Source organism: Osmerus eperlanus, chromosome 8 (assembly GCF_963692335.1).
Source record: "Osmerus eperlanus chromosome 8, fOsmEpe2.1, whole genome shotgun sequence".
In the NCBI taxonomy this organism is placed as follows: domain Eukaryota; kingdom Metazoa; phylum Chordata; class Actinopteri; order Osmeriformes; family Osmeridae; genus Osmerus; species Osmerus eperlanus.
In genome coordinates, this window is record NC_085025.1 from 8,858,955 (window position 1) to 8,879,401 (window position 20,447).

Consider the following 20,447-nt stretch of genomic DNA (forward strand, 5'->3'; position numbering starts at 1 on the left):
GTCTTCCATATACCAAGTCTGTATGTGTATGTTTGTGTGTGTGTGTGTGTGTGTGTGTGTGTGTGTGTGTGTGCATGAGCATTTTGGCAATCATCACATTGTGGAGACAACAATGTGTTAATGCACATCATGGGGACCTCTGGCAGAGCGGGAATAAAAGAACCCTCCCCCGTTAAGGACAACTATTTTAAATGAATACAGGAACGATTGTGAAGGTGCCTGTGTGGTTTTCAGCACTGTCCCATAAATCTAATAACGTAGTATTTGTACACAGAGGGCTTTACATAGGCCCATAGAACTGCACCTAAACTAACCTAAACCCTCAATGAACAGAAGGAAAAACTCCCAGGAAAACTCAGAGAGAAACGTGGAAGAAACCTTGTGTGATTGTATGTGTAGATGTATGCATGTGTGCATTCATGGGTGTATATGGGTATGTACGTGTTTGCATGTATATACAGTACCAGTCAAAAGTTTGGGAAAATGTGTTTTCCCATAATGGGAAAATGTGTACGTTATTTGACTGGTACTGTATATAGATTATTGTGTTTATAGTGTTGCATATGTATGTGTAGAAAGGTGTACGTGTGTGTGTGTATCAGCAGCCTGTGTATTTATAGTATGTAGTACAGGTAGCCCGGCCAGTAGCCTATAGGCTAGTCTGTCCGAAAGGGTTTATCCATGCAGGATTGAATCAGGCTTGTTAGCAGTAATCTCCTTAGCAGCAGCGCAGCACTGGGCCAGGTTAGGAGGCTCTGCCTCTGTGTTGCTGTCCGGCAGAAGACCTGGAGGATCTTCATGTTGTGGGACTACTGCTGCAGGTGCTGTGGGACCACTCTGATTAAACGCCATGGAGCCCTCCCTCTCAAGACCAACATCAACGACACCTGGGTAGGTGGCTGGCTGAAAGGGGACAGCGGAAAAACCATTTAAAAGACAGAGAGAGAGAGAGAGAGAGAGAGACAGAGAGAGAGAGAGAGAGAGAGACAGAGAGAGACAGAGAGAGAGAGAGAGAGAGAGAGAGAGAGAGAGAGAGAGAGAGAGAGAGAGAGAGAGAGAGAGAGAGCACTCATTTACTTTTCAGTTAAATGAGTGCATGACTGAATGATTAATGGATGCTCGATTGATTGCTTGATGGAATGATTGATTACTAAATCAATAAATAAAGGATTGATTGAGTTAACAAATGATTGATCATCCTGTTTAGTCTGTGTGAACAAGTCGATGTATTGTGATCATAAAGGAGTTATTATGAAGAGTGAGACCGGAAGTGTCAGTGTGTAATCTCCTCCTACAGGTGGTCCTCCAGAACTTGTTGATGTGCATGGTGACCTTCTACTCCCTTTACTACGTCACTGTCAGTCTCTGCATCGGCCTGCTAAGGTAATGTCATACACACGCACATGCACACACACACAGCCTGCACTGAGCAACAGCTCCACACATATCCAGGTCTGCACCAGTGGTTCTCTGACACGGGGGCACAACGTGGAGCTATGGCGTAGAGCGAGTGCAGGAGGGAAGACAAGGAGGACATTTTTGTGCTGTTGATGAATTTTGGCAAATGAACAGCTGACTTCTACTCCTTCCTGTTTGGTTCAATCAAAGAAAATGGCATATGAGAGCTTCCTGTGGTGCACAATGACTTCCTGTCTTCTCCAAAAGTTAAAGACTCTCAGAGAGTTTCAAATCTTTCTCGTGAACTCCTTACATCATCCCTGCTCGCCTCCCCTCTCCTTGCTTCCTTTGCATTCTGTTTCAGAGGAGAGGGTCCTCCTTAACCTCTGACCTTGCGAGGAGTGACTAGATGCCGAGGACAGATGCGTGTGTTTAGATGTGTGCATATGGTGGCCCAGCACAACCATTTTGACCTCTTGTTCCTACAGGGTCCATGAGGTAAACAGTTTGCTGGCTCCCTTCGACTACACCACACAGCCCTCATGGCAGAGCCCCAAATACCTGGGTGAGTTGAAGATCCAACATGGCTTCTTATATCTTGTTCTTCATCCATTCAAGTGACGACAGCCAACACTGTCAAATGACAGGAGTGTTGTGTGTGGATTGTTGGTGTCAGTTGTCCTATAAAGCTGATGATTGTATGTGTTGGTATTTACCATCATGCTTCAGTGTGTTTGTGTGTGTGTGAGATAGAGATTGTATGTGTTAACCCACTGTATCTCTGTCCAGTGAGTGTGATTTCCATGGAGGTGACCTATGTGCTGGGAGGACTGGTGTTTGCCTGGATTGTGGAAGAATGGGTGTGGGACTACGCCATCACTGTCACCCTCCTACACATCGCTATGACTGTTGCAGGTCTGCACACACAGACACACACACACACACACACACACACACACACAGGACATGTTGATCAATTTCAGTAGGTCTCAGTTTATTGGATTAACGGAACAAAGCATGTCGGTCTCGATCCTGACTGTGTGGTGATGGGATTGTAATCTGGTTTAGTTACACAATCTGACCAAGCAGGCTGCTTTGTATCAACCCAAGACTGAGCATGCTCCAGACTGTATCACCCACACTTCACATGCACATCAATTTAATTTACTATTGCATCCATCCATTCATTCATTCATTCACTCACTCATTCTCTTTCTCCGAACAGTTATGTCCGACTTCCCTTCAACAGAGCACTGGTGGATTGCTCTAGGTGAGAATGTTAGGAATCATACTGAATAGATGTAGAAGAATAAATAGTCTATAGTTTGATCGTATATCTATTGTAGTCTGTTCCAGTCCAGTCTATGATGTTCTTCATGTCTCCTGTCTCACTCTCCTTTCTCTCTCCTCACCCCCCTCCTCCTCCACCAGGTTCTGGTCTAGTGATGATGATCTTTGGAGGTCAACTCCTGGCCTACAAACTCTTCAGGAATAACTTTGTATACCCAGCAGACCTCCAGAACTTCTAATGACAACTTTTCTTTCTTCTGATGACAACATCCTGCTCCCTCTAATGACAACTTCCTGCTTCATCTATTGTAAACGTTTTGCTTCCTCAACAACATTATGTACAGTATTGTTTTGTATTCTGTTTTTTTACCCTCTCATGTAGAACATTTTGGTACTCGGTTGTAAATAATTAATCCAAAAGTTTGTTTGAAAAGCAACTCTTGAGATAATTAAACACTTCTGCAAACAGTTGATAATGTGTGTATTTGTATATATTATGTGTTTATATAAAAATATATATAACAAGACAATGTTGTACCTGCCTACTGCAACCCCGGGGCAGTGTAGTTCAACACTGCAACAGCACTGCACCATTCTCCTGTTCACACAGCTGTAATATTGATCAGCTGTTAAACAAACTGACTGACCAGGCTTGCAGGACAACATATGGCTGCATCATACCAGCAACTAACTTCTGTAATAACAGGCCCTGACGTATTCTTTACCCACTTAGCTGGGGCCACAGTGATTAGTCCTGGCCAGCTGTTTTTTTGTTCAATCCCTTAGGATTAGGCTAAGCGGCCGTCACTCCCTGTGTGCTCTGATTGGTCTAATTTATGGGCTAAAGTGTTTGGTACAACACCCTCTTTAAGGGGGGTGGGGGGATGAGGGCACTAATACCAATAATATGCATACACAAACCCTACCCTTGCCCCTTGTACAGACACACACACACACACACCATGACCCAGTAAACGCACACGTTAGGACCCTGTGAGGTTGCAGGCAGGAAGTGAAGACTGAAGGTGGTCTCCTGGTGTGGCTGGACCCTGATCTCCTTCCACCAGACAGCTTCATTAATGCTGACAGGTCATAATGTTTATACATCCTTCATTTTCCCAAGTAAGAAACGGCATGCATTTCTGCTCAGCCAGTAACTCTATCACACGTATTATAATGACATCCACAAATCTCGATATATCTCTATCTCTCCATCTCTGCGTCATAGGGAAGCTGTTGTGTGAGTATTTTGTGTAGTTAGGTGTGTGTGTAGTGGAAATGCGTGTACTGTATGTTTTCTCTGTGGCATGGAAAGAGCGCAGGGTAAAGAAGGGCATTAATTATTTAATAAGATTAGGGAGAGGTGGGGCAAGGACTGGTGGGGGGGAGAGGGTGAGGGGGGAGGGGTGGAATGCGGGAGGGACTGAGAGCTCTAACTGCTCTCTTAGGCAGAGTATCTAAATGGTGTATTGGTGCATGTGGGTGTGTGGGTGTGTGTGTGTGTGTGTGTGTGTGAAGACGTGCGTGTGTGAGGTGAGGGATGGAGGAGACTTTTTCCACCTGGGGTTAGAGGGGTCTTGACCGAATCCCCATGGTTACCATGGTTTCCAAACTGGTCTACTTTTTTTATCTAAGGTATGGAATTACTTTTTTCCTTGTGTGTGTGAGTGTATGTGTGTGTGAATATATATGTGTGTGTGTGTGTGAGTGTATGTGTGTGTGAGTATGCATGTGTGTGTGTTAGTATGCATGTATGAATTCCTCTGTGATTATATCCATGTTAATCTTGAGATTAATCTCTTCTGGTGGGTACAGACTCACAACACCAGTGTTGTATAGACTGACTGCATCTGTGTGATATAAAGTCACCACTCAGGGCTGGTATAGAGTCACCTGTGTACACAGTGTGTACACAGATGAGTCTGTTTGTGTCTCTGTCATGTCTAGATCATGTAAATAACTGTTCTTGGTACCTGGTCCGTTGTCTCTCACACACGCATTCAGTTACTCCCTGCCACCAGCGGATGGCAGTACAGATTTCTCTCTGCAGCAGGGTCGAGGTTGTACAGTAATGGCCTGGTCTGATCAGATATCACTGCACTGGAGGCAGAGCTGGAGATGGTCCGATAATTTTGCACATTATCCCCGACACACAGATGACAGACCAATGCTAATACACGGTTCAGTATGTTACTTTAAGTCTTTAAGCGAGTGTATCAAACAGGGAATTTCATATTTGTTTATCTTTTTTTACCTGTCCTTTCTGGCCCTTGTGTTTGAGCAGTTTTGTAACTGCTGCAACAATTCATTTAGGTTTAGCCTAATATTAGGATACAAACTACCATAAAATGAATAAATTAATACAAAACAGGAAACAGTGTTACTGGGCTGACTGGACATTGTTGATGGGCTGACCGGACAACGGAGCGCGACCTTTTCTACTGTCTTCAAACTGGAGTGACTCCGCCCGAATTACACGGCTCGGTGCAGCCCCGGGCGGGGCCGTGGCGTTATTATTCATGTTGTCAAGGAGTGAGATCACTAGGACAGAGAGAAAGAGAGAGAGAGTTCCACTTGAATATTCTACAGATCCAAAGTTATAAGTGATCGCGTGAGTCTACAATAATGCGGCGCGCAAGATGAGTCGCCAACAAGACTCAAAGGGAGTCATCTTGACCGGGTACTTCAGCAACAGCGAAGTTGTACCGCCTCTAACGGGACTAAACAATGTCGAGGACAGCGAGTCTCCTGCTCTAAGGTGAGAGGGAGAAAGAAATTGTTACCGTGTTTCACTTGAATGGAGAGGGGCAAAGGTCTGGTGATTGTCTCGTATGTTTTGCATGTCTTGCGGACACAAGCTGTCACACAGAGCCGCTGATACTTCTTCATAAAGCCTACTACGCGTATGCGTTGAACTGACTTTACTGATTAAGTCTATAGAACCTCACGGTTCTATGAAATAGTTAAATTGAATGTTATATTTCTCTCTTATTTTATAATGATACACTAGAGCAAACCTGTCGAGACAGATCTCTCACCAGACTACATAAACTGACTGAGCACCTAAGTAGAGAACATACTGTATTACTTACAAAATATACAGTGTTTGGTGTCTCGATGTTTAGAGAGAAGTGTAAACAACTTGTAAACAAGCCTGTGTTCACCAACAGCCAGGCAAAAAGAGGTGAGGTCACACAATGAGCACTGTCCTCTAGTGAAACATGACGCTGCTTCCTCTTCCCATTCAACTGGCCATCTGCAGACTGCAGCTGAGAACACTTGCCTGTGCGCACACACACACACACACACACACACACACACACACACACACACACACACACACACACACACACACACACACACACACACACACACACACACACACACACACACAACACATACAATATTTCCATGTGCCAGCTGGGTGTTCAGCTCCCCAGTGGTGTGGCTAGTTTAATGTACATCACAGGCCCTAACCCTGTTAGGTGATAAAGTACAGGAGTGTATCTGTAGGACAAGCCTAAGCCCATGGCCAATATCAGACAGAGGAAGGAAGATCAAATGTGTTTATCCTGCCTGGTCTGGGACCAGTGTCCAGGGCCAGTTTAGCAGGCTGGATAGACTGGTCTGGGACCAGTGTCCAGGGCCAGTTTAGCAGGCTGGATAGACTGGTCTGGGACCACTGTCCAGGGCCAGTTTAGCAGGCTGGGTAGACTGAGGAGCTTGACTGTCTTCAGGCTGTTCAGAACTCTCCTGCAAGGCTTATAACTCACATTAACAAAAGAGGACACATCACACCTGTTTTAGCATCACTTCACTGGTTACCAGTCCAGTATAGAATTCAATTTAAAATCCTGGTCCTTACCTTTAGAGCCCTGCATGGTCAAGTTCCTCCCTACATCTCTGACTTGATACAGCTTCATACTCCTACTCGTAGTCTGAGGTCATTAGGTCAGAAGCTATTAGTGGTTCCCTGCACTCATTTTAAAACTAGAGGGGATCCATCATTCCGAGCAGTGGCTCCTAGGCTGTGGAATGTCTTGCCTACCTTTCTACCGTGTGCAACTTCTGTCGAATCTTTTAAAAAGCAATTGAAGACTCTGCTATTCAAGCAGGCTTTTAGTTAGTCGAGGGGTTTTTATGGTTGTTTGTTATGTTTTCTATTTAAAATGTTTTTGTATCTTAATTTGTGGTGTTGTATTTCATTTTGTTGTGAAGCACTTTGTGATTTTTATCTGTCAGAGGTGCTATACAAATAAACTTTACTTACTTACTTACTGGTCTGGGACCAGTGTCCAGGGCCAGTTTAACAGCCTGGGTAGACTGGTCTGGCACCAGTGTCCAGGGCCAGTTTAGTGGGCAGAGGCAGTGGTTCTTAAACTTGTGTGTCTGGTAGTTTGGTGAATCAGTTGGTCTGCAACAGACACCTGCTCTGCTGCTCTAATGGAGAACAGAGGACAATGCACTGTTCATGAACTGGCTGGCTGGTTGCCTGGCTGATTGGTTAACTGACTTGTCAGGCTGCCATGCGGACTTTGCAAACCTTCTTGCTGGCTGGCTAACTGACTTGCAGGCTGGTTAACTGACTTGTGAGCTGGTTAACTGACTGATGTCCTGTCAGAGGTATTATATGGTGTGTTCTGTCCTTTACAGTCATCACATATTATCTAGATTATTCATAATCATACAATAATAGCCAGCTGTGTGGGCAACTTGACCACAACCTACTGACTGATTACATATAGGTTAGAGTAGCCAAAGGTACAAAGAGTAAGACACACGCACACACACACACACACACACACACTCAGGCACACACGTTAGTTTCAGTTTCAAGGTTACGCCTTTGAGTGTTTCTCTTTGATAAGATAAGATATATGAAGTCACATAAAACAGGTGAACACTGACACCAAAACCAAGGGGACTGCTAGCTTGATTATTGAATGTTTTGAAACCGTAATTATTGAGTGAGTAAATCAGTGAATTCATTTGTTGTTTTGGATGTAGGCTAGGGCTAGGCTCTTTGCTAGGATTGTGGCTCTTTGCTGGGATTAGGGCTTTGGATATACCAGATATGACTATTCAGGGCCACAGTTGCTATTGACCATGGCCTTGGTGTCATGCAGTAGATTTGTGTTTGTTTCTCTAACACACACTCTCTGTGTCTTAGAGGGTTAAACACTATATAAAAACAAAATGAACATGGGAGGAGGTTAATTGTCGATATGTGTGTGTGGCTGTATCCAGTACACAGGAGCAGATAAACAGTCTGACAGGCAGCACAGAATCAGCAGTTACTACAGTGAAACCACAGACACTGTGTCACTTTTTCCATTGACACATCAACACACACACACACACACACACGCACACGCACACGCATACACAACACACATAACGAACATAACACATACACTCACACACAACACACACACATACACACAAAAATATTGGAAACTCACCTGACTATATAGACACATTAACAATAAACCAACACACCTGTCCATGGATGGATATCATAACAGCATAACAGAAGATGCAGGCGAACAGAAATATACAGTACACACACAGACACACAGGCTTGAATTCATACTTCTTTATTGGCGTTATAGTTACACACTGTCAAACAATCATCATAAAATCGGATATGGATATGTATGGACTTTTTGTAATTAAGGAAAATTCTGTATGCATCAAGCACTCTCTCGTTTTCTCTTTTTTTCCCTCTGCCTCTCTCTCTCTCTCTCTCTCTCTCTCTCTCTCTCTCTCTCTCTCTCTCTCTCTCTCTCTCTCTCTCTCTCTGTTATTCATATATATATATATATCTGCATATATATATCTATATCACCTGTTGATCTGGCATGGACCAAGTGGCTTTTCAGGGCGTTGTTCCAAAACCTTGTGCTCCAGAAGGGACTCCAGTGCAGTCTAATAAGGACTGCATTGGAGAACGGTGCGAGCACTGTAACCAGACCTATGTTCCAGAACTCCGCCTGGATAGTGAGTCTCCCATGCATGGTCCTGGAGTCAGAATCCTGCAGAATCAGCTGACCCCACATGGTCACTGGAGAGAATAAGGACAGACAGACAAGACTGAAATAAGACAGACAGACAAGCCCAGGCAGGCAGACAGTCAGGCAGCTCAACAGGTAGACTGACAGGCAGGCAGACAGACAGTCAGGCAGCTCAACAGGTAGACTGACAGGCAGGCAGACAGACAGTCAGGCAGCTCAACAGGTAGACTGACAGGCAGGCAGGCAGACAGTCAGGCAGCTCAACAGGTAGACTGACAGGCAGGCAGGCAGACATAAAGACAGAAATGAATTATCTTTGTATTATCTATGAGTGTCGGTATGCACATACCTGTTAAGTCTAACTTGATTGGTTATTGCTGACTTTACACCAGTTAAGTCTAACTTGATTGGTGACTGTAGACTGCGATGCGTAGTTGTAAGTCTGACTTTATTGCTGGTGTGTGAGATTGACTCCACTTGTTTCCATGGCCCCGATAAAGAATGCTGCTGATCCATTCAGACCAGCTGGTGTATTATACCTAGTCACTAGTGTGTGTGTGTGTGTGTGTGTGTGTGTGTGTGTGTGTACTGTATCACACCCACAGTCTCTCCTCACCCACAGTCTCTCCTCACCCACAGTCTCTCAGACACAGTCTCTCCTCACCCACAGTCTCTCCTCACCCACAGTCTCTCAGCCACAGTCTCTCCTCAGCCACAGAGTCAGTGTGTCAGTGTTGGTACTGTATACTATACTTATGGTGGAGTATTATTAATGGGTCAACAGCAGGGTGCAGAGGAACTGGTCAAGCTGAGTTGGAGGTTATTATAGCCTTCAAAGATGCCCTGCAGACCGGGGAAAGGGGGGTGGGGGCGGTAAGAGAGAGAGAACACATCTAAATATGTACCTCTGCCTTCTGCAACAGCATTCCTACTGTAGTAATTTAATAAAGCTGCTCCGTCTAACAGCAGGGGCAACACAGGGTGTGTGTGTGTGTATGTGTGTGATACAGTCTGAGAACAGCATGGCCCTCTGCCACTGCCCAGCCTGTTCCATAACCTTCAGTCTACAGAGACTGTGCTTTTGATTAGAGAGCAGGCTAGAGATTCACCATGGTGTTGGTGTCTGACTCTGGAGCCCTTCTGTCATGTTGACATCTACTGTATCTAGTTGTATCATGTTCCATATTAATAGAGGGTTTGTCCCCAGATAACCTGCTCACGTGAATCAGCAATATTCTGTGTAATAATATCTCCCTCTCTCCGTCTCTCCCTCCCCTTTTGTTTCTCTCTCCCTCCTTCCATAACTCCCTCTCTCTCCATCACTTTCTCTCCATCTCTCCCCCTCCCTTCCCCCTATCTGGCTCTCTCTCCCTCTGTTCAAGTAGGAGGAGTGGTCACTATAGTGTACAGGCCAAAGGCAAACATGGCCCCACCCCTGGCCTTAGCCCCGCCCCTGGGTCCAGCCCTATCCTCAAACCCACCCATCTCTCCCCCGCATCAAACTCCACCAACATATCGGGCCAAGGCTCTACCCCCTCCTGCAAGCTGCCCTATCAGCGATGCAACTCACAGGACTCCCTGGATGAGCTGGCCATGGATGACTACTGGAAGGAGGTGGAGCACATCAGCTCCAGCCGGGGGGGAGAGGGGGCAGAGGGGGCAGAGGGGGCAGAGGGGGGAGAGGGGGAGGCCCAGGAGGAGGTGCAGCTGAAGGTGCCTGAAGGTTAGTATGGTGGGGTACCAGGGCTTGTATATAATATTATTCTCTGGAGGGGTATCTAGCGTAGATAGTATTATGGTCTGGAGCCAGTCTCCAGGTTCATCCTGACCTCATCAGTGTCTTCTTATTAGAACCAATAAGCTGTATTCAGATACAGCAACTGAGACAGGTTTAAGTAGATTTAGAATGTGCTAGTATGTTTCTCAAACTAGAATTTTGGAAAGCACTGCCTGTGTGAGCCTTCCTGGAGATTAATCTGCATCGCACATCAGACCCTGGGAGACTCCACTGACAGGAAACACAAACAACTTCTCACACACACACCTGCAAATGCTAGGTGTTTATTAGGGTTACATTGTTTCAACAGGACTGGGATTTCTGCAACATCCTGTGTTGATGTTGGTCTTAAACAGGATGCTCATATAAACATGGCAAGAAAAGAGAGGGAGAGCGTAAAAGAGAGAGTTAGACAGAGAGAGACAGACACAGAGAGAGAGACAAAGAGAAAGAAAAGAGAGTTAGAGAGAGACCAGCTACTGACGACAGCAGATTTTCACACAGAACTTAACCTTCCTCTTTCACTTCTGCTCTCTCCCTCTCCTGCTCTCTCCCTCTCCTGTTTCCTTTCCGTATTTGCTCTTCCTTCCCTCTCTCTCATCCTCTGCCCCACCCCCCCGGTCAAATCCCCGCTGCCTGTCATGTAGAAGGGGAGCAGGAAGAGGCGTGGCTAGAGGAGGCGGGACTTGCCATGCTGTTTGATGATTCGTCGGTGGAGAAGGAGGACAGTCTGGTGCTGCTGTCCACTCTGACGCGCACACAGGTGGCAGCCGTGGAGCGCCGGCTCACCTCGCTGACGCTACGCAAGAGGAAGCAGACACACCACGTCCCCGACGTACGGGACATCTTCAGACAGGGGTCAAAGGTCAGATATCACCAGTGTCATTACGGAGGGCAGTGCAGGTTTTGTTTGTTTATTCATTCATTCATTTATTCAGAACTTATACAATGAAATGGCCAATTTGTTACTTCATCCACCCTGACAGCACAAAGACTGATATGCAGTTTATGACAACCCCCTCCATCCCCTCCCTTCACTCTTCTCCTGTGTTCAGAGTTCAGTAGGGGGATGGGGGGTCTTCAGTGGGAGCTGAGGGTGGTTGTCCTCTAGGATAGCTTGGGTTAGTGTACTCTAACTTGGGCCTTGTGTTCAGGGGCAGTAAGAGAGCATGGGCCAATGTAGAGCAGGGTGGGGGATTGGAATGCAGAAGTGGTCAAATGTACAGAACATGCTTGTTCACTGGTTAACCATCCAGCTAACAATACCATCATTATCTGTCAGCACTGAGGGTAAAAGGAGGTAATACATAACTGTTACTGACTAACAGACGTGCCTAACAGCAGTTAAGTCAATGTTCCATTAATCCACGTCTCTGAGTTTGACTGTGTAGCCTGATGGGGTGGATGTGCTCTGTACTCTGTTCCAGGAGCAAGAGGCCCCGCCCACAGCAGGAAGTGAGACCAGGAATGAGGAAGCATCTTCTGCTGGTATGCGTCCCCGCCCCCTTCCCCCAGCACTGGCCTCAGCATGCCTTTCTCAGCAGTGGACCTTGAGAATCACCTCTCAACTGTGTGTGTGTGTGAATAAAGTCTGCAGCTTGAGATCCTAGAAACAACTTAGTGTCACAAAGGTTCAAGATTCCACACAGACACACACACATGCACACACAGAGTAATGGTATCCTACACTGCCTGCTGAGAGAGACTTTGGTCCTTAACACCTAGTTTTGGTAGCTCTGCCATACTAATAATGTCTGATTGTGTGGTGTGTTTCTGTACATGTTCCTGTGTGTGTGTGTGTGTGTGGGTGTGCAGGAGTAGACCAGGGAAGGGTAGAGGCAGAAACTGACCTGAACCTGGAGGTGTCCTTCTCAGAGCAGGCCCTCAGCTACAGAGAGGGGTCAAAGGTTGCAGAAGAGGCCTCATGTGACACGGATGACCAACTTCCTGTAAGTTCCAAAACCAAAACCAATTATTATCAATATATCCATAAACATCTCAATCAATCAATCAATCAACCATATGAAGAGTCTGTAATTGTACAGTTGGAGGCAAAACAATGAGTTTTAAGAGCAGACATTTGACCATTTCCATGTCCAAGTGGGTCGGGCGTGTAGGCCATGTGTGTGTGTAACAGGTGTGCACCAGGTGTGTGTACCTGTGTGTGAACCTTTGTGTAGCAGCCTATACCCTGAACAACACCTCGGGTAAACATTAACACCAGCTCAGACTTACCTGCTGCAACGACAGTGCAAAGGTCACCTGGCTGAATACAGGAAGTGCCAGTGCACCACGGGAGGTTCTATTGGCTATTGCAAGGCTCACTGGCCTGCTATTGGGCCAGACTGGTCTCACTAGGCTCTGACTTGTTACAAAAAGGACTGTTAGGTGTGAACAGATTCAAACCTTGGGTGACTTAAAGTGGGTGAAAAAAACCTAGGTGACTTAAAGTTCCCCAACCTCAGTTTATTGACAGGTCTATGGACCACACCGAAAAAAGGTAGTGAGATAAAACGATACTGTCTGCTCTGAGATTTATTCAATCAGTGTGTTGAGAGTGGAGCTCCTCTAGCTGTGCAGTGGATGTTAGCTACAGTCTGATCATCAGTCTCTCAGCTTCTACCTCCCCCTAGAGGCCAGATTAGGTACTGAAGATCATCAGAAAATTAGGTCATTATATTTCACTGGCTCTGACCTCACTCTTACTGTGTGTGTGTGTGTGTGTGTATCAGAACTTCAAGGTGATTCGGGACAAGACTGGGCTGACCAAGGTGGGGGACCTTTCACCCCAGGACATGAAGAAGGTCCACCGCCTGGTCCTCATCGAGATGACGGCGCTGTACGACACGGCCGGGATCGACCTCAAGGCTCACAAGGCCGTCAAATTGAAGGTCAAAGGTCAGAGCGTTGGAAAGGAAGACGCATAGCAGCACTGCTTCTAGGCACAGACAGAGCTGAGTGTTTATGGATGTGTATATGTCTGTTGGTGAATATGTATATCTATTTTTGTGTATATGTATGTATGTACTTGTGTGTGTCTACATGTGTATGTGTCTGTGTGGGCACATGTGTGTGTGTGTGTGTGTGCGCGTCCTTCTACTGGATCTCCAGAGTGGGGTCTTTTTGGCGTGCCCCTGGTCACCCTCCTGGAGCAGGACCAGGGCAGAGCTCCAGGAACCAGGGTCCCCATCATCCTGCAGAGGGTGAGAGGACTCCGTCAGTTACCATGTCGGCTCTGTTTACTGTTCATACCGTCCTTATGTGTCTGACTGGGGTTGTGGTTGTTGTTGCCAGCTAATCAACCACATAGAGGAGGAGGGTCTGGACACTGAGGGTCTGCTAAGGATACCTGGATCAGCCACTAGAGTCAAGGTTAGTCCATACCTGGATGAGTTAAGGTCAATCTGTTTATACTTTGATCATTAGTCAAGGGAGTCTGTCTGGGGGAAACACGTGTTTAACGTGTGTGTATGTGTTCCAGGCGGTATGTCAGGATCTGGAGGCTAACTTCTATGAGGGCGTGTTTCCCTGGGAGACCCTGAAGCAGCACGATGCTGCCAGCGTGCTCAAGCTGTTCATCAGAGAGCTGCCCCACCCCCTGCTCACTGTGGAATACCTCAACGCCTTCATAGCTGTGCTCAGTATGTAGCCTTCATAGCTGTGCTCAGTATGTAGCCTTCATAGCTGTGCTCAGTATGTAGCCTTCATAGCTGTGCTCAGTATGTAGCCTTCATAGCTGTGCTAAGCCTTCTGTAACTGTGCTCAGTATATAGCCTTGACACTTAAATAGAAGCTGTTGTATTTTATTAACTTGTGTTTGTGTGAATAGAACTGCCCACTAAGAAGCAGCAGCTTCAGGCTCTCAACCTGCTGGTCTTACTACTGCCAGAGGCCAACAGAGACACTCTCAAGGTGTGTACCACACCCACACATACACCCCCACCCCACACACACAACATGCATGGTACGTTATGTCATGTCATCTCATATCATTGATCACATTGTGTCATGCTATCAAGTGATGTGGTGTGATTCCTGTCTTTAGACCCTAATGGAGTTCTTCCAGCGAGTCATAGACCACAAGGATCAGAACAAGATGACACTCAACAATGTCTCCGTGGTGATGGCGCCCAACATCTTTATGTTCAAAGGCTTCCGCAGTAAAATCAGTGAGCAGCAGGAGTTCTCCATGGCAACCGGCATCGCCAACATCGTCCGTCTGCTAATACGCTACCAGAACCTGCTATGGACGGTACGGCCCCTACCCTCTATCTCTCCTTTCCTTCATCCCTCCATTCATCATCCCCCCTATCTCTTCGTTCCCTCATCCCTCTGTCCTTCTATCTTCCTGTCATCTGTGTCCCAGATCCCCAATTTCATCATGAATCAGGTGAGGAAGCAGAATGCAGAGAACCAGAGGAAGACAAACAAGGACCACGCCATGAGGAAGATCCTGAGGAGGATGGCCTACGATCGCGATAAGAGCGACAAGCCTGACAGAGGCTCTGCTGAGGTAACAGTCCACTCCTCAGCTTCCTAGTTCACCTAAGGACACAGGGTATGGCTCCACCCTGACATCTTCTGGTCATACGCTGCACTACAGGCATGGAGTTTGATTAGTTACAAATACTCAACAGAATTTACATATTATTTGAATTACAAAAATGAAAACATGTGTTTTGAATATATGTAGAATAGCAGAAATTATATCTGCTTATGAAACCCTTGATAACAATGTTGGGTGTGTATAAATTCACAGATGCGTGCATATCAGTGTGTGCGTGTGCGTACTGTATACATACTTGTGTGTGTGTGTCCGTCCAGCAGGACAGTGTCCAGGGCTTCATACGTGTCCAGGCTCCCCAGTTCTCCAAGGTGTCCATGGCTGTACAGCTGACTGAGAAGCTGCAAGCAGCTGACGTGCTCACACGATTTCTCAGCCAGGACAGGTAACACACAAACACACAGGTACACACATGCACACCTACACACATATACACACCTTTATATGGACACCAATGCTTACATAAACACATAAAGACTGATAAATGTCATAACATTTTGAAATGTCACAAAAGGTTTTCCTCAAGTTTGTTTTATCCATTATTAAACACTAGAATCCTTGCTCTCTTTCCCCCCCTCCTCCTTCTTCCCTCCCATGCCAGCTGTGTGTCTGTGAAGAGGGAGGACCTGTGCCTTTATGAGATAGGAGGGAATATCAGTACGTTTCAGCATCATCAGTACAAATGTCAAACGTAAAAACACACCGCAAAGTACCATCTGGCTAACGTGTGTGTCTTGTCTGTGTGTGTGTTCAGAGGAGCGCTGTCTGGATGAGGAGACCTACATGAAAGACCTCCAGGAGCTTAATCCCAGTGCCGAATGGGTAATCAAGGCTGCTCTGCGATAGGACCTGCCTTGCTGTGTCTGATTGGATGCCTGCCTGCCCTAGTAACCGCCCAATCAGTCTGATAGGCTTTCTGTTGATATACAGCAACACAGAAGAATGTGGGTGTCGTCAAACAAGAGAAAAGGGAAACTACAGCCAATGACATTGGACTGACCCCACCCCACCCCACCCCCACCATTCCATGACCCCTCACCTAGCCCCCTCTTCTCAACTCTGACCTAACAAGGAACGTGACTGGCCCGTGAACTGTGGTTAGGGGTCAGGTGTGTCACATGATTGATGATGCACCTGCTAGTGCTGTAAGCAGACTAAACAGCTGATGGACATGAATGAGCTCTTTATTGAAACATTCAGTCTTAGAACCTTAGAACCTAAAACAATTTTCCCCATAGGATACCACATAGAACCACTCTGGCTTCCAAATACAATTTATTTTCCACATGGAACAACATCTATTGTGAACGACTCAGTCTAGAATTCTCCCAGAGTTCCAGATAGTTCTAATTGGGGTCCCCTACAGAAACAAATGACTCGACACAGTACTGAGTTCATCTGGGAGAGAAGTCCTCTCCTGGGACACACACTATCTGTGGAACGGGTTGAAAGGCTGTAGTGTGGAGCCACAGAACAACAGGGTGGTCTTCTCCATGCCCCAAGCCCCCCCCCCCCCTCCCCCCATGAGAGAGGGCAGAGGGCAGATACAGATAGAAACAATCAAATGGTTTCCTCACCTGGTTCCCAGCAGTCCGTGCTGTTAGAGCAGCTGCAGTAGCTACTCCATCAGTGATCACTGATAATCTGACACTGATGTGTGGTCTCAGCATGAACACCCCCACACACTGACATTCTAGTGTGGTCCCCTTATGCATGCATACACACACACTTACCAATGTGGTTCTAGCATGGTAAGCTAACCACATCTCATAACATAGCTTTAGCCTGGTGGCAAAGGTGGACAGTATTCATACTGAGGAGTTTAATGGATTAAGCTCTTGCATATCATAGCTATCTGGCTACAGCACATAGTATTTTAATGCCAGACTAAAGGTCAGATGTTGACTCATAAATCGACCTGTTGGTCAACATAAAGCAGAACCCTGGGTAATCTCTAGAGAACACTAATGTTGATGTGTTGTTGTTGTCCAGGGTTCCAAGCCCTCATCGGTACACACACTGACAGACACACACACACTGACACTCTACCATTCATTGTGGTGGAGACAGAAGGAATCAAATTGTTTAATAAGTGATATGTAATCGTGTGTTTGTGTAGCATGTTCAGCCAGCATCAGGAAAGGACAGACCACTGTACCACAGCTCACAGCATCTCTTTATTACCAAGACTAATTAGATAGAAGCGATACAAAAGATATATGAACTCTCTGTAACATGTTGATTTGACCAACTATTCCTCTCCTCTCTTGTCCTGTCTACTGTGAACATAGCTGGGTCAGTAATCTTATGACTGTACTGCAGCTTCTGAATGACCACTAAACTCCCTGTAAATAAAGAAACCATGAAATGACTGTTGTGGTGTTGAGTCTAGAGTGTGTGTGTATGTTGTCTACATCATTAACACATGCTTTCTGGAGTGGGCGTGACTTGTTGCCTGGAGGGCTTGTCTGTATTGGCTGAAAGGCACCGGGACACAGCGAGGGGGGCGGAGCTTGCCACTGAGCAGTAGACCACACACTGCTGTCACCATGTTTTGAAGACGCATCATATCTGAAACACACGCATATACAGTATTATATCAGGTCTGATTAGGTGGTGTGTTAAGTTCATGGCAACCAGTACAAAAGAAGCGAAAGACAAAAGTTACTGTGACAGGAAGTGAAGTGAGGCTAGAGGTCATCACTATGGTTACCATGTCTGTTGTCCCTCTTCCACTGTGTCATCCAGAAGCCGCGGAGCTTGAGGTTGTTGAAGATCAGACAGCCCTGCAGGACACACATGCAGACTGGTCAGGCAGACAGACAGGTCAGACACACAGACAGACTGGTCAGGCAGACAGACAGGTCAGACACACAGACAGACTGGTCAGACAGACAGTCAGGTCAGACACACAGACACAGACAGACAGTCAGGTCAGACAGACAAACAGACAGACAAACAGACAGACAAACAGACTAGAGAGAATAGGAGACCGGAGGAGAAGACCAGAGGGGTGTACTCACAGTAGGTACCAGGAGAGGTTTCCTGGACATCCCTCCATATGTTACCATGGTAGCGCCCTCTCTGGAGGGATGCAAACATCACTAGCTGAGGAAGCATTCTGCTGTGACAGTCCATACACTGAGGTGACAGCTAATATAGCTCAACACATACACAACCTATTCAGTATACAGATGAGAGTATGTGACCTAAGTCCCAGGTAACAGTGCCCCATACGTCATGTGTGTCATAAAGGTAGACTAAAACAAAACATGGATATAATTCCTCTGGTTAAATACTACGTACTGTCTTCAGATGGCTAAATCTACCACACCTTACTGTAGTACTGTGGTGCAGGGTTGTATCTCTGCAGCTTTAAACAGTTTTACAGCCCTAGCTAAGACTCCTCAGCAGACTGACCGTAGCTGGGCGAGGACCAGCCCACCGCTCCGACCCCCCACACAGTTCAGCCCCAGGACTGGTCGAGGCAGACCCTGTCATATATATGGAAACAAAACCAGTTTCAGTGGAAACTGCACCATTTCTCTTTTCTTTTTTGTCAGTATAGACCATTACAAGAAAATAATTTTGAACATAATCTTAATAATTGAACATAGACATTGGTCGGTTGGTCTCGTCACCTGTAGGGCCTGGCCCCGCCCATTATATAGCTCCTCCTCTGTGACAACCAGGTCTGCCCCCATATGCTTAAGCTCCTCCTTCACCTCCTGCTGATTAGCTCTGAGAGAGGGTACAGGAAGCTTCCATTCAAACAATCCACATTCTGGTCTGTTTTATGCTGTTCTACACTATTTTGTTCTTTTCTGGTCTACTTTTTTCAGTTGGTGGTCAGGATGACAATTAGAGGGGGTGTAAGGGTTGGGGTCAGGATTATGTGTACCTGTCTCTGATGATGTTGATGGTCTTCAGCCCCAGAGTTGAAGCTATCTGAATCACTGCTTGACCCACAGCACTGTTGGCCCCATTCTGGATCACACAGGAGCCTGGGGGTGGGTGGGGAGGAAGGGAGGAGAGGTGGGTGGGGAGGGAGGGAGGGAGGGAGGAGAGGAGAGGAGGATGGGGAGGGAGGGAGCACAGAGGGGGAGGTAGGAGGGAGAGGAAGAAGGGAGGAGTGAGGGGCGGGGGGAAGTTAAGGAAAAGAAAGAACTCTCTTAATCGAACACTCCTGTTTATCCCAGCCTGAAGCAGGAGTACAGTATGAGCCTGCCTGGAGAGAGCTGGGTGACGTCGTGCAGCATGCGGTAGGCAGTGCAGGGGTTCACTGCCACTGTGGCGGCCTCCAGGACTGACAGCTGTCTGGGCACCTGGAGGAGATCCTCCTCCTCACACACCACCTCCGTCCTCCACGTACCTACACACACACACACACACACACACACACACACACACACACACACACACACACACACACACACACACACAGTTTCACTCTCTCGCACACAGCTGCACACACACATCGTTTTACACTCACACACACAAATGTTTGGGTCTTTACCAAACCCGGCATCCCAGGGAATGGCCCAGTTTCCTGGTCGCAGATTGATGACATCACTCCCCACCTCCACCACCTCCCCCACCCCTTCATTTCCCCCCACAGAGGGAAGGGGAGGCCTGATGGGGTAGGTGCCTGGGGGAGAAACATTCCAATTAAATTACATTCAATAGTGTTTGTTTGTGTGCCTGCATGTGTGGGTGTGTCAGTGTGTTACCTTGCAGCATGTTGATGTCTGCAGGGTTGATAGGAGCTGCCAGCATCTTCAGTCTGATGCTATGAGGCCCCAGGGCTGGAAGAGACATCTGCTCCATCCTGCACACAGAGACCAGATAGACACCCCTTAATGAACAACCCAACATCACGCGCAGGGAACCACAAAGGCATAGCCTGTTTAATAGGCAAGACCAAAGAGGTTTAGGATGTTTAATAGGAGTGACTGGAGAGGTATGTTTCTAGTAAAGCCCCCCACTAACCTGACCAAATCCAGCAGGTCTCCATGGTGTCTGTAGACCAGTGCTGAGCAGGTGTGGTGCAGGTGGAAGGCTCCAATGCCAGGACCTGGGGCTTGTCTGCCTCTCTGCCCCAGGAGGAGCTCTCTCCCCTGGGTAAATCTGACCAGAACCCTCCTCATGACAACCAAAGTTGGACTGGAAATGAGACGTACGTACACACTGCGATGTGATTGCTTAATGCCAGCTCTCGCTCTCGCTCTCTCTCTTCCTTGCTTTCTCGTACTTCAAAATCTGAAGTAATGCTAAGATTTCTTCAGTTAGGAGATAAGCACTTGTTCCTTAAATAGTCTTCCTCTCTAGTCTGCTACTCACAGCTCGGAAGCATGGCTGGTGTTCACCCCTCCAGGGTTGGGACTGTCGTGAAAGGACAGGTGTA

General features: G+C 46.8%; 3 protein-coding genes across 7 annotated transcripts; 2 read left to right on the forward strand and 1 right to left on the reverse strand.

Moving 5' to 3' along the window:
• The first annotated feature begins 733 nt into the window (after window positions 1-733).
• tmem244 (transmembrane protein 244) lies at window positions 734-3,120 on the forward strand. Its single transcript, XM_062467745.1, has 6 exons — window positions 734-891; window positions 1,298-1,383; window positions 1,887-1,963; window positions 2,188-2,313; window positions 2,624-2,668; window positions 2,830-3,120. Exons 1-6 carry the CDS (start codon window positions 799-801, stop codon window positions 2,925-2,927), a joined length of 525 nt encoding a protein of 174 aa, XP_062323729.1. The 5' UTR covers window positions 734-798; the 3' UTR covers window positions 2,928-3,120.
• A 1,038-nt stretch (window positions 3,121-4,158) lies between these two features.
• Window positions 4,159-17,415, forward strand: arhgap18 (Rho GTPase activating protein 18). 5 transcript variants are annotated; one of them, XM_062467101.1, is made up of 15 exons: window positions 4,159-4,323; window positions 10,085-10,425; window positions 11,127-11,344; window positions 11,907-11,967; window positions 12,295-12,428; window positions 13,212-13,377; window positions 13,591-13,682; window positions 13,774-13,851; window positions 13,961-14,120; window positions 14,309-14,391; window positions 14,525-14,731; window positions 14,846-14,992; window positions 15,304-15,428; window positions 15,645-15,700; window positions 15,798-17,415. In XM_062467101.1, the coding sequence occupies exons 1-15, from the start codon at window positions 4,280-4,282 to the stop codon at window positions 15,887-15,889; spliced, it is 2,004 nt and encodes a 667-aa protein (XP_062323085.1). In that variant the 5' UTR covers window positions 4,159-4,279; the 3' UTR covers window positions 15,890-17,415. The 5 variants fall into 5 exon arrangements, with proteins under 5 accessions (XP_062323085.1, XP_062323086.1, XP_062323082.1 ...); XM_062467102.1 differs by having other exon boundaries at window positions 10,088-10,425; XM_062467098.1 differs by lacking the exon at window positions 4,159-4,323 and adding an exon at window positions 5,014-5,446.
• LOC134024580 (enoyl-[acyl-carrier-protein] reductase, mitochondrial) lies at window positions 17,409-20,422 on the reverse strand. The gene is made up of 10 exons (XM_062467103.1): window positions 20,033-20,422; window positions 19,774-19,871; window positions 19,560-19,691; window positions 19,278-19,415; window positions 18,945-19,053; window positions 18,685-18,784; window positions 18,464-18,537; window positions 18,067-18,127; window positions 17,757-17,829; window positions 17,409-17,614 (listed from the first exon to the last, which is right to left on the reverse strand). Exons 1-10 carry the CDS (start codon window positions 20,188-20,190, stop codon window positions 17,454-17,456), a joined length of 1,104 nt encoding a protein of 367 aa, XP_062323087.1. The 5' UTR covers window positions 20,191-20,422; the 3' UTR covers window positions 17,409-17,453.
• Window positions 20,423-20,447: the final 25 nt, after the last annotated feature.